This window comes from Vanacampus margaritifer, chromosome 6, assembly GCF_051991255.1.
Source record: "Vanacampus margaritifer isolate UIUO_Vmar chromosome 6, RoL_Vmar_1.0, whole genome shotgun sequence".
Taxonomy (NCBI): domain Eukaryota; kingdom Metazoa; phylum Chordata; class Actinopteri; order Syngnathiformes; family Syngnathidae; genus Vanacampus; species Vanacampus margaritifer.
This window is the reverse complement of record NC_135437.1, coordinates 3,122,271-3,136,532: the sequence shown is the minus strand read 5'-3', so window position 1 is coordinate 3,136,532 and position 14,262 is coordinate 3,122,271. Positions and strand designations below refer to the sequence as shown.

Here is a 14,262-nt window from a genome sequence, read left to right as displayed (position 1 = left end):
GTCATGCGCAGTGATGAAAAGTTGGGGAATTTGATTCTCAATTTTGATTGAAGGCAGGAAAACAAGATTTTTATTTGACATTTTCCTCATTATTGCAAAGGAGAAAAAGGAGATTTTAATTGGACAGTGATGAATATTGGGGAAAATCTGAGATAAATGGAGATTTTCTTTGTACCATGACAAAAAACTGAGATTTTCTTTGGACAGAGATGAAAAAAGTAAAGTAAATTATGTGTGACATTTTCACAAAAATAGATGAAAAATTGGGAAAAATAGAATAGTATTTTTTATGTTCATTGACATGACAATCTTCAAAAAATTTGAGATATCGAGGTTTTAATTTGAAAGTGGAAAAATATGGACTAAAATGTGTGTGTGTGCATGCGCGCGTGTGTGTGTACTTGTACATAGTACATTGTGAGGACCAAAATACGGGTTAGATACGTTAGGGTAAGGAATGGGAGTAGGCAATCATTTTTGATGGTTGGGGTTGGGTGATGGGGGGTTGGAAATGCATTATGTCTATAAATGTCCTCACAATTAAGTAAGTACAAGTGTGTGTGTGTGTGTGTGTGTGTGTGTGTGTGTGTCTTTGATACATTGTGGGGCCCAAACACACATGTTAACTACCATTGTGGGGACCAACTTGAAATTGTGAAGACATTTTGGTGGTCCCCACAAGTTCAAACCTCTTTTTGAGGGTAAAGTCTTGGTTTTAGACTTAGGTTTGAATTGGGTTATGGTTGAAGTTAGGGTAAGTAATGGGGATAGGCAATCATTTTTGGGATTAGGGTTAGGGGAAGGGGCTAGGAAATGTGTGTGCGTGCGTCCGTGCATGTGTGTGCGCACGTGTGTGTGTGTGTGTGTGTGTGTGTGTGTGTGTGCGTGTGTGTGTGTGTGTGTGTGTGTGTGTGTGTGTGGTGTTACTAGAGATTTTCCATGCACTGAGATGAAAAATGGGAAGGTTTATTGGATAAGGAAAATAAATAAGAATTTTACATTTTCATTGGATAATGATAAGAAATGGATGAGAACAAATTTAATTTATTATTGGATTCGGCTGAAAGATTGGGAAAATTGGGGGACCCAGGGAGGCGTCCAGGGAGGCGTCCAGGGAGGCGTCCAGGAGGCATCCGAACCAGATGCCAGAGCCACCTCAACTGGTTCCTCTCAACGCGGAGGAGTAGCAGCTCGACGCTGAGTCTCTCCCGGATGACCGAGCTTCTCACCCTATCTCTAAGGGAGAGCCCGGCTACCCTGCGGAGGAAACTCATTTTGGCCGCTTGTATCCAGGATCTTGTTCTTTCGGTCACGACCAACAGCTCGTGACCATAGGTGAGGGCAGGAACGTAGATCGACCGGTAAATTGAGACCGATACAGCGTCCGCATCACTGCAGACGCTGCACCGATCCGCCTGTTGATCTCCCGCTCTAACCTACCCTCACTCGTGAACAAGACCCCAAGATACTTGAACTCCTCCACTTGGGGCAGGATCTCATCCCCGACCCGCATAGGGCACTCCACCCTTTTCCGACTGAGGTCCATGGTCTCGGATTTGGAGGTGCTGATCTTCACCCCAACCTCTTCACACTCGGCTGCGAACCGCTCCAGTGAGAGCTGGAGATCACGGCTTGATGAAGCCAACAGCACCACATCATCTGCAAAAAGCAGAGATGCAATGTTGAGGCCACCAAACCGGACCCCCTCAACGATTTGGCTACGCCTAGAAATTCTGTCCATAAAAGTTATGAACATAATCGGTGACAAAGGGCAACCTTGGCGGAGTCCAACCCTCACAGGAAACAAATTCGACTTACTGCCGGCAATGCGGACCAAACTCTGACATCGGTCATACAGGTAATGAATAGCCCGTATTAGGAGGCTCGGTACACCGTACTCCCGAAGCACCCCCCACAGGACTTCCCGAGGGACACGGTCAAATGCCTTCTCCAAGTCCACAAAGCAAATGTGGACTGGTTGGGCGAACTCCCATGCACCCTCGAGGACCCTGCCGAGGGTGTAGAGCTGGTCCACTGTTCCATGGACGGGACGAAAACCCCACTGCTCCTCCTGAATCCGAGATTCGACTTCCCAACGGACCCTCCTCTCCAGCACCCCTGAATAGACCTTACCAGGGAAGCTGAGGAGTGTGATCCCTCTATAGTTGGAACACACCCTCCGGTCCCCCTTCTTAAAAAGGGGGACCACCAACCCGGTCTGCCAGTCCAGTAGCATTGTCCCCGATGTCCATGCGATGTTGTAGAGGCGTGTCAACCACGAAAGCCCCACAACATCCAGAGCCCTTAGGAACTCCGGGTGGATCTCAACCACCCCCGCCCTGCCATCGAGGAGCTTTCCAATCACCTCAGTAACTTCAACCCCAGAGATAGGGGAGCCCACCTCAGAGTCCCCAGACCCTGCTTCCTCAAAGGAAGAAGGTCGGTGGAATTGAGGAGGTCTTTGAAGTATTCTCCCCACCGATTCACAGCGTCCCGAGTCGAGGTCAGCAGTACCCAATCTCCACTATACACAGTGTTAATGGCGCACTGCCATTAACACGTCTCCTGAGACGCCGGATGGTGGACCAGAATTTCTTCGAAGCCGTCCGGAACTCGTTTTCCATGGCCTCACCGAACTCCTCCCATGTCCGAGTTTTTCCTCAGCGACCGCCGAAGCCGCATTCCGCTTGGCCAGGCGGTACCTGTCAGCAGCCTCCGGAGTCCCATAGGCAAAAAAGGCCCAATAGGACTCCTTCTTCAGCTTGACGGCATCCCTTACCGGTGTACGGGTTCGAGGATTGCCGCCATGACAGGCACCTTACGGCCACAGCTCCGATCGTTCGCCTCAACAATGGAAGCACGGAACATGGTCCACTCTAACTCCATGTCCCCCGCTTCCCTCGGGATAAGGGAGAAGTTTTGCCGGAGGTGGGTGTTGAAACTCCTTCTGACAGGGGATTCTGTCAGACGTTCCCAGCAGACCCTCACAATACGTTTGGGTCTGCCCGGTCGGACTTCCCGATCACGCCCCTCCAGGTCTTACTGTCATTACTCACGTGAGCGTTGAAGTCCCCCAGCAGAACGAGGGAGTACCCAGGGGGAGCGCTCCCCAGCACACCCTCCAGGGACTCCGGGCGTCCGGGCAAGAGAAACCACGATCCAAAGTTTGCATTCATCATTGGGGTCTTTTGAACCATGCTTTGTCTGGTCCCTCACCTAGGACCTGTTTGCCATGGGTGACCCTACCAGGAGCATGAAGCACCAGACAACATTGCTTCTAGGCTCATTGGGACACGCAAACCCCTGCACCACGATAAGGTGATGGCTCACGGAGATCACGTCTACCACAAATGTTGCAGTGTGAGAAAAGGCAACAAAGGAGACACGTTCCATCTGCAGGTGTTGAAAAAGAGACCCACAAAGTTGGTTCATAGAACATTGACTAAACAGCATAAACACACAAAAACACAAAAGGAGAAAAATGAGAGGCTTAGGAAGGCTGCCAATAGACACTGAAGAAGAGAAAGAGCGACAGGAAGCCAGAGGAAGAGAGCTTGTTATAATTGGCCTTAATTAGATTCTCATTATTTGGAGATGAATGGAAAGGGATAAAGGGAGAGACAGAGCGGTCAGAATAGCTTGCCCGACACACGCACACACATCCAGTGAATGATTGCTACTGGTACATCTGATTGTAAATCATCAATAATGCTTTTTAAAGAGACAGAGGATTTTTTTTAGAATTGGCTAACAGTAGTACAGAGGGTTGGAGCACACAATGATCTTTTGATGATGTTAGTATTATAAAATCTGTTCAAATCAATAAGCGACTACAGTCGATGATCTTGATATCAAAATCTATAGGGCATGATTTGATTCAATGGCAATACCTTTTACAGAGCAAAAGATTAATTTAGTATTAAATTACATTTATGCAATAGAACATTCTTAATGCATACTCTTGACATAAAAAGTTGTTTTTTAAAATGAATGAATTATTAGTTCACCACTGGATGGTGCTATGGATTACTGACTGCATCTTTAAGGTGCAAATAAGTGAAATTCTTCACAAGTATCAACATATTTTAAAATAATACATTAATTATACAATTAAAATCAAAATGATTCAAATGATATACTTGTGCTGACTTTTGATGTTGAACAAACGGTCACATCGTACCACTCACCTCGAGGATCCTCAGCCTGTTTGGCCAGTTTGCGCAGAGCGGCGGCGAATCCGGAATTGGCAGACTGGGCGAGCGCGCTCCCATTGGTCAGAGGGCTGAGGGGACTGACCGTGGCCGTGCTGCGAGTCGCCGTGGAGACCATTCCTAATGACGCCGACTTCGTGGACTCATGGCTAATGCCTGTGTGTGGAGCACAATGGCGCACTGTGAGCTTCATGACATGATACCTGCACCTTACAATTTCATATTCATTTGAAACAAATTAAAACAAAATCCAATCAATCTGACTTGAGTAACGGGGTTATTTTGTTCCAGAAAAGTGCATTACTCATTTTACTCATACATCAAATCAATGTTGTCTTTTGAAATGAAATGACATTCATCCAATTCAGCCCCATACCCCATCAAGAATAAATAAATAAATAAATATTTTAGGCATGTTTTTGTAGCATTTATGTCACTTCTTTTTTCCCCAGGTCTGAACACACTTGCAACATAATACAAACACATTTGAAGAACATTTATAATTTCCAAACTAGCAAAGTTAACTTCCCATCTGACAATATACACCAACAATCATGCCGAAAGCTATACATTATAGAATGAAAGGCTGTAGGCGTAAAAAAATGGGTTTTAGGGAATTGGCAATAATCAATGATTCAATAAATGTAACCAAAAACTAGGGTGTACATCCTCTTTTCAGTCTTCTTCTTTTGTCAAATTAAACGTCAAACTAAACAGTGAGCCACCATATTGTGGGCAGCAATAGAGTTACACTCAAAATAAAAAGGAGGTAGAACAAAATAAAGTTAAAGGGGAAGTAAACCTCCCAAAAATTCTTGACAATAATATATTCTATGCAACCCCACTGGTCTAAATACGGTATTCCAACAGTTTTTATCAATATCAAAGAGCAGCCATTTTGCCACTTGCTGTCGACTGAAGATGACATCACAGTTGCTCAAGGCTTAGGCAATCACCAATCACAGCTCACCTGTTTCCTGAAGGTAAGCTGTGATTGGTTGTTACCTGAGACCAGAGCAACTGTGATGTTATTTTCACTCGACAACAATTGGCAAAATGGCCGCCCCCTGAGATGGATAAAAACAGCTGGATTTTGCTGCATAACTCACATTCCATAAATGTAAAATTAATCAGAATGTCAAGTTTAGACTAGTGAGGTCACATATAACATATTACAGTAGAACCTCGGAGTTTGAACGTCTCGGAACTCGTACAAATTGGACTTCAACCAAAAAAACGGAGTAAAAAATGCCTCGGAGTTTGACCTCGGTCTCGGAGTTTGAACACCCAAGCAAAGCAAGCAAAGCCGAACATACCTTGAACAGGTAGCCGAGTGAAGCCTAGCAATGCCGAATGCTCCCGTTGCGGTCATTGAGACGAAGCGCTGCTGATTTCCAGTCAGAGCGTGAACACTCGCAGAGGTGCTCCGTACATTTGGATTCTTCCACATGGGCCCAAAAAAGACAGCAGTGCCAGTGGCAGCAAAGAAAAACGTACAGTGCTACGAGCCACAGTGGATGTAGGAAGGAAATTATCGCGCCGTTGTAACTACCGTGACTGACTACTTCCGTAAATACTGGCACGAGGACCCCCCTTAGCTGTTCAACAACGTGCCTGACGTTAAGAGCGCACGCAAGGACCCAATAGTAGTCTAACAAATTGCCTAATGTAAAATACACCATTAACGCAACATAGCATTTTTTTTTGATTGATTGCATTTACATTATTTCCTATGATAAAAAGTAATTCGGAGGTTGAACAATTCTGGCATTGAACACTTCACATAAAACAAATTTTGTTCAAACTCCGAGGTACCACTTTATATTATAAGGTTGACTTCCCCTTTAAGCACTAGAATCCATGAAATAGCGGGACCATGAACTCAGAACTCGTGATGGAGAGGGGTTTATTGTAAATGCAGAAACGCTGGGCCAAGATGGCCCTGCCCATGTAACCAGGCTTCACATCTTGCAAAAAAAAACATAAAGTGAGTTCCAAATATTGATAGAAAGACTCAGAAAGTAGTTTGGGTGCCACCTACCAGTGCATCTGCAATCTATATATGTTCACGTGTGAGCTCGTTTGTACAATCTGCAGTGCCGCTTACATGCAGACAATCCAAAGGTCTTAAAGACGCCGGCAGCCAACTCCCTTGAGGAAATGGACACGTGTGCGCTCATGTGTGTGATTTGATATTAGGTTCAGGCGGTCAGCGCTCTATCTGACACAGCACCGCCCTTTGAGCATCACAAAGGCGGAAGAGCCAGTTAGAGATGCCAATCACAAATGAAAGCATATTGTTACAAAGTGTGCCAATGTAGAAGAAATAAGTGGAAAGGACACTTTTACCAATTGACAATTCTGAACATTTGGGCATTTGTGATATTTCCGCAATACAAATGCTTCCTTTGCCTGTAACTAGCATACAAACCAGGAAGATTGTTATAGTAGTCAAATGACATTTCATCACGTTTTGAAATCAAAATAATCTTCACAAATCAAATTACAACGATCCAAAGTCCATTGGTTTCAATGGGCACAGAGGATCATTTCACCGAGTAAGACCGTCGTTTTGACTAATGGCGTAAGGTTGGAATTTATTGTAAATTATCTTGGGGGAATTGTACTAAAAATTGTATGTTCCCACTTCCAACAGAGAACACATGCCAGTGAGTTTTGTTGTATGTTGTGTTTGCATGTGTCACTGCTAAACTATGTGTTATAAAATAAAAGTTGTTTGAATTTCCATTTAATTTAACATTATATGCTAGCATTAAGCTAGCAGACTTTCATCATTATTATATTATACATACAATAGAGTATGGTTCGGTTGAACAATCAGCAGTGTGGCACCGCACCATGGGGTGGTGCTTCTTTGTTTTTGTGTGCACGTGTAGCACTTTTTTGTTTTTGGCGGTGAGTGTTTTTGATGCCGTGGAAGCCTACAGCTATTGTAACGCGTGGTGGCTCCGAGACCATTGTTTTTTCTTCTTTCTTCTTAATAAAGTGAATCTGTGAACTGGCAGTCCTTTTGTTGCTCTCCCATTTTTTTTGCTGTCCCGCTGCGCCATCCATGGCCGATCAGTCCGTGCTCGTTACAACGTGAAGTCCAGTATTGCAGACGCAAGTCTCTAGCGTGCCATTGTGATTTTTTTGTTTCCTTTTTTTTTGTCATTTAAAGATTTATCTCTTGCACATTATTATATATTTTTTTACTTTCTGAACCAGGATCTAGCCCTGGTTATACCTCACATTCACTTTGTTATTGTTCTGTAAGGTTGTATTCGACATGTGTGTGTTTATGTCAATCCATGGATGGATGGATGGATGTTGTGTTAGTAAAATAAAAGTTTTCTTGTAGAAATGCCAATTGTCCACAGTAACCTGTTGCTTTAAATAATGTTGCCATAAAGGATTATGGGTAACATCCTTTCATAAAAGTTGGTCAGAAGGAGTACCGTAACTTAGAATTTGGACAACCTTTGCTCCAAGTACTTCCAGGTCATCTTGCTCGGGTAGTAAAGGAAAGTACAGTAGCCTGTAAGTATCTGTTAGCATTAAGCTAGCGGACTTTCGTTAAATGAAGTGTATAGTTTGTTTGGACATTTTGGTACTTTAAATATACAATGTTTAGCTGTTTTATTTGTCCGAGTGCTTCTCAATTAGTTTTTACGAACTTACGCCTCTGCAGAGGAGCTAATACTCCTTGAGCATTACTTGACAATGAGAGCACTACTGACACTTACACTAATGAATCTGCAGCTACATTTAATTTCAGTACAGCAAAGAAAACAGAAGTTATCTGTGATAACACCGCGTCCCCCGATTTGAGAAGAACTGGTTGATGGTATGATTAAACTGGTAGTCACAGAGAGCAGCTTGAAGCAAACATGGTTTGCATCTTTTTTTGGAGAACTGTGTGAGCCAGTGATTGGGAATAGGCCCTAAGGAATCATTAAAAAAAAGTGTTTTAACAGATTTGCAAGTATTTTAAAAAGCACAAATGTGTTGAAAGTGTGTGTGATGGGTAAAACAATTTTGAAAACGTATTCGTTTTTAATATGGTCTCTATCACATATTTTCATCTTTTGCATGTTGTGCTGAAACATATCCCCTGTGATAAACTGTGCACTTTATAAAAGCAGTTTATTTATTTTTTATTTATATTTATATTTTTAGTATGTTGTATTTTTTTGTGGGGGGGTTTAGCAGTGCAGCGTTATTTTTCTTCATTAAAACAGAAAACAAATTGTGGTGGATTTGGGATGACTAGAACTCATTACTGTAGTTTCAATTCACTTTAATGAGAAAAAATATTTCATTTACAAATAAATTGAGTTACGAGCTTGGTCACGCAACAAATTCCACTCATATGTTAAGGTACTATTGTACTGTATGTACTATGTATGCTATTTTTGCTTTCCTACAAATATCCAGCTCCTCGTTATGTGTTGTATTTGGGTAACTACTCCACAATTCTGATTGCATCCAAGATCCCTGAATAGCAAAACGAACTCTATTTGTGTGCCTCCCGCATGAAAGCGGGGGGAATACAAGGAGACGAGTGCACATGTAGATGCTTTTATGTCCCTTTAATTCAATGTAATTGAACGTGTATCTTTTCATGTGACGTCCAAACACAAATTTCCCCGGGGCCAATTAGGCTGATCTTGAATCTATTGATTAGTGGGCACACACTTAGCACAAACATAGGCTAGAGCAACCTTTGTTCCCCCCCCACCCCACACACACACACACCCGACCCCCTCCTTTAACACTCTCACTGACCCACTAATGTTAATTACAGCTGGAATTAGCCAGCAGCTCCCTACACTACAACAACCCTACCCCCTGCTTGCTCACTACAGCCATGACCTCATTATACACACACACTCATCCTTCGCACACACAAGCAATAAACAGTGGTAAACACTTGGACACTGTGCAATGTTTCGTTCATCATACAGTATTAGCCGAGACCAAACAGCCTGTAATATACATGCCAGGCCAGCCGATGGTGCTGTCACTTTCTAAAGAGACACAAAAAATGTATTCTGAAGCTCGTATCCGACTGAGCGGCTCACATTTGTGAGTGTTTGCGAGGGTAGAGGATATGGATTTTTCGTCAGGGTTGGTTCAAGGTCGCAAAGACGTTTGCCTGACATTCGGCATACTTGAGGCCCTGTTACGGTCCATGATGTTTTGTAGCTGTTTGGTTTTATTTGGTGTGGGTGTGGTATATGGACCTATATGGGTGTGGTCCTCCCTGATTGGTGGCCTACAGTCCCGACTGAGTCCACCAATTGCTGCAATGGAGGAACCCTGAGTAGTCATTAGTTTCAGGTGTGCCACCACCGCAGTCGGTCTGTGTGTATTTTTTTTGTTTGGTCGGTCCCTATACCTCTCATGTGTGTCTGTTCGTTCTACTGCCCTTTGTTTAAGCGCATCATACCTTCACCATAGTTCGACTGGTCATCTTTAGCCCACTTCTCAGTCATGTGACTTTCGCCATAACTCTTGATGCATTCTTTTAGCCATAACTCTTTCGATGTTGCACTAGGACAGTTGGATAATGGGAGAGTAGCCCGAAATTCAGGAGTGTTAGCTCCATGTTTGTGTGTGTTTTATTGTGTCGCGCCCTGGTCATGAGCTGTTCCCCTGATTCTTGTCCACCCGTTCATCTCGGTGTCACCCCGAAAACCCCGCCGGAATGCTACTGCATTCTTCACAACTCCCCTGCTTCATGTTACCCACCCAGCTCGTACCTGCCCGGCTCGTACCCATCGGCTCATAACAGGCCCTAAGCTAAACTGTGGCATTGGTGACGTATTGCTTTTAAAAATGCTATACTGCATTTACTCTCATAACATAATATATATACAGCGTTCCCTAGCTATAACGTGGTTCACTTTTTGCGTGCAATTTTGCATGCATTCTTTTACAGTAATGTACCTATTTTATAAAAATTAATGAAGATTTGAACATTGAGAATGTTTTAACAAGAGAAATATGAGAAAATGTAAATGCCTCGATAAGAAAAGTGTATAAATTGTGTGGTGAGGTATTTTAGAGCCTTTCATTTATTGCGGGTATTTTTATATATATATATATATATATATATATATATATGATATAAGCCTTGGCTTCGTCCCATCACCCCTTTTTCTTTTCGGATGCCATAATGAGTATATGTTGTGTTGAAAGCTGTTATAATAACATGTCCGAAAGGAAAACTGATTTAATAAAAATAAACAAACAACAACGTATTGTAGTTAGTAGTGACATTATTTTTCATGATAAATGGCCATATGTCTGTGACTGTTACCTCATGGCATCCAACACTTTGTAAAAAAAAAAAAGAAGAAGACATTTTTGCTTCACAATTTTGTATAATTTTGTACAAACAGTGCAGTAATTAGTAGTAAAATTACATATTTTGGAAGTTAGCCTTTTTTTAATGAATAAAGTAAAAATAAAATGCCTTGTGTCCAAATGTTCATATTTTTATGGCACAAACAAAAATACCTTTTTACTCAACAATTAGTAGGATTATGTGCAAAAAGTAACACAGTTAGGTGAATGACATGTTTTGGAAGTTTACTGTTTGTGGACTCATAAATTTATAACAAAATTGCTAAAGTATATGCCAGTGAATTTTTCTTAATAAATTACGGTTTTACTGAACAATTTAGTAGGATTTTGAAAAGTAAAGTGACATATTATGTAGGGATATATCAATTTGAGTCATTTTGACGAATATCAGTATCAGCCTTAGGGTTAGGGTTAGGGTTAAATCTGACAGCCAATATAACGTAAATCTAAAATCATTTTAATCTCAGGGAACTATTTATTAAAATTTTCAGTTATCTTTATAAGGAGATGCTGCTGACCCTAGGAGCCTTCTGAACCTTTTGTTTTTGTTTGACAGTAAAACAAAGAAATGTAAAAGTAAGATTTTAGGCACAGTGTTTTTAAATTTTGGAAAAATAAATATTTGCTGTAGAAAACTAGAGAAAGCTATAGTAACTACTTGTTTAAGTTGCCATTTAACTTTTTAAGATGTACTGATAAAGATTATCAGGGAGCGCCCTGAACATTTTGTTAGAAATTTAAAAAGGGATGTCCATTGTCTAAGATTTAAAAAAAAAAACTACTACATTTTGAAAAGTTGTTCATTAAACATGCTTTAAGACATTACAACAAAAAATAGAAAAAAATGAACATCGGCTCCAAATAACGGTTGGCCTCCTTTTTTACTTCCACTTGAGTACAGTGTTAGTATGTTCACATACATGCACAAACAACCATATAGGACCCTAAAAGAGCCTTTGGAGTGAAAGGGCAAGAGAGCATGATGCACAAAGAAATGGATTGTCAACCTGCTACTGAACACACCTGCCATGTGTACTCATGCAAATACAGCATTCACAGAGAGGGCAAAAGTGCTTACAATCTATACTCCATTAGAGGTACAGATAGATACTCAATGTAGTTAGCTGACTAATCTACTTCATTACAGCAACTGGACATTTTTATTTTCCACCAATAGAACGGCATTAGACAGAAAGTGAGTGATGAACATGTTAAAAAAAAAAGATCCTGATGAGGCTCTGCTGAGGTTGTGATGATAAGACTCTCTCCACTCTCTTTCTCGCCATCCCTTCTTCTTCATTCTCCCCCCACTTCTCCTCCCCCCATCTCTTCCTTCACTCTCATCTATCTCTGTTCGCTGGGAGCTCATTTCACTAAAGCCAACAACACGCTGCTTGCTTTTTCTTTTCCTTTGATCACCACAATCTTGCTGCCATATCCCTTAGTCCCGCACCACGTATAAACACACTCACACACACTATATACACGCGCACATGCACATTTCGTAGTAACATGTGCATGTGTGCATAATTCAAACACGCAAACACTCACCCTTCTGCTCACTCTTCCGCCTATTCGTCGTCTGTGATCCTCTGTGACTCTCCCTCTCTCTCTCTCTCTCTCTCTCTCTTTCTGCCTTGCAGCTGCCGTGTGGTCACGTGACCTCTCAACCCACCCTTCTTCTTCCTCTCTATCCACTAGCATCCCCTCCTCCTTTCCCTCCCACTCCATCTATCAACCCCCCTCCCCCTTCCTCCATGTCGTTTCTGTCACTCGTTGCCTTCCAGTTTCCCAGTTTCCCTGTGCTCTAGTAGTCACCCTTCCTTCCTTTGGGCTTTGGTGTGTGTGTGTGTGTGTGTGTGTGTGTGTGTGTGTGTGTGTGTGTGTGTGTGTGTGTGTGTGTGCGTGTGCTCGCATGTGTGTATTAACCGACCATCCATCCATGACTGTCGCTCTTGCAGTCAGACTCATCTGTTTGGGGACAAGGGATGAGAGGAGGTGTATTAAGGAGTGGTTGTGTGGCGGGGGTGTCTCCTGACAGTGACCTATATCACCCCTCACCTCTAACCTTTGCCGCCACAGCCAACTTGAGGTTCAGAAGGTCAAACAAAGCAAAAGCATAAGAGGAATGTTTTGTTTTTAAAGGGAAGCTAACTTTTTAAATTAAAGCAGCACAGTGGACTAGTGGTTAGCAAATCTGCCTCACAATTCCACGGTTTTGGGTGTGTGTTTGGGAATTTGGCAGGCCATTCTGCACCATGCTGGGTGCTCTGGTGGATGGACGGTGACCTGACAATTTGGTGAATGACAGTAGGCTACACTTAAGACTAGCTACTAGTTGTAGCACAGGTGGTGTCATGTGATTTTGGTGAGTTTGATCGAGGCGCAGTGAGACAGATTATGCGCTCTGCTGATGGTCTGATGGTATGCACTTCACAACGGTGCTCCGTGATCGCCCTGGTCAACTTTGCATCGTCCGCAAGTGGATATCTGCTTGCAGCTCCTTATAAATGTACTTTTAAATGTATAAATGTTCTCTGTAAACTTCTGCATGGACTCAAGTGAGTCTTTTTCGGCTTCCACAATGTCAAAAACCTCTTGAAAACTTAATTTAAAGGGAATGAGGGGAGTCACTTGTATTGGCCCGGAAAGCAATTAGCTTTGTTCACTCCCACAATGGCGTAAATGCACTTTTCTAATTGTGAATGTCTATGAAAATACCAACAGAAAGAAAACTTCACATTGGGCACAAAAATAGAGCCAGAAAACTGCAAATTGTTCCTCACAATGAATGTCTATAGGTGTCCTACAATTGGTTGGCGACCAGTCCAGGGTCAGATGGATGGATGGATACACCATAAATTGATGGATGGATGGATGAATGAATGGATGGATGGATACACCATAAATGGATGGTTGGATGGTTGGATAGATAGATGGATGGATGGATGGATGGATGAATGGATGGATTAATGAATGAATGGATGGATACGCCATAAATAGATGGATGAATGAATGATGGATACACCATAAATGGATTGATGGATGGATGGATGAATGGATGGATAGACCATAAATGGATGGATGGATGGATACACGATAAATGGATGGATGAATGGATGGATGGACCATAAATAGATGGATGGATGAATGGATGGATACACCATAAATAGATGGATCGATGAATGGATGGATACACCATAAATGGATGGATGGATGAATGGATAGATGGATTGAAGGATGGATAGGTTAATGGATGGATGGATGGAAGGATGGATATATTAATGGATGGATGGATACACAATAAATGAATGGATGGATGGATGGATACACCATAAATGGATGGATGGATGAATGGATAGATGGATTGAAGGATGGATAGGTTAATGGATGGATGGATGGAAGGATGGATATATTAATGGATGGATGGATACACAATAAATGAATGGATGGATGGATGGATACACCATAAATGGATGGATGGATGAATGAATGAATGGATGGATGATTGGATGGATGGCTGGATCGATGGATGGATACACCATGGATGGATGGATGAATGGATGGATACACCATAAATGGATGGATGGATACACCATAAACAGATGGTTGGATGGATACTTCATAATTGATGGATGGATGGATACACCATAAATATCCTTGAAACAGGGATGGATGG

At 42.3% G+C, this 14,262-nt stretch overlaps 1 protein-coding gene across 6 annotated transcripts in view; it reads right to left on the bottom strand.

Annotated features, from left to right (window-relative positions):
• LOC144053471 (genetic suppressor element 1-like) overlaps nt 1-14,262 on the bottom strand; it is an 83,298-nt gene that overhangs the window by 27,053 nt on the left and 41,983 nt on the right. For 3 of the 6 annotated variants that reach the window (XM_077567943.1, XM_077567949.1, XM_077567945.1), the window contains exon 2: nt 4,188-4,367. In XM_077567943.1, the coding sequence (XP_077424069.1) occupies nt 4,188-4,367 (180 nt within the window). Of the gene's footprint in view, nt 1-4,187; nt 4,368-5,527; nt 5,738-6,252; nt 6,415-12,134; nt 12,261-14,262 lie in introns of those variants that run through there. The other 3 variants (XM_077567944.1, XM_077567946.1, XM_077567947.1) reach the window with 3 other exon arrangements.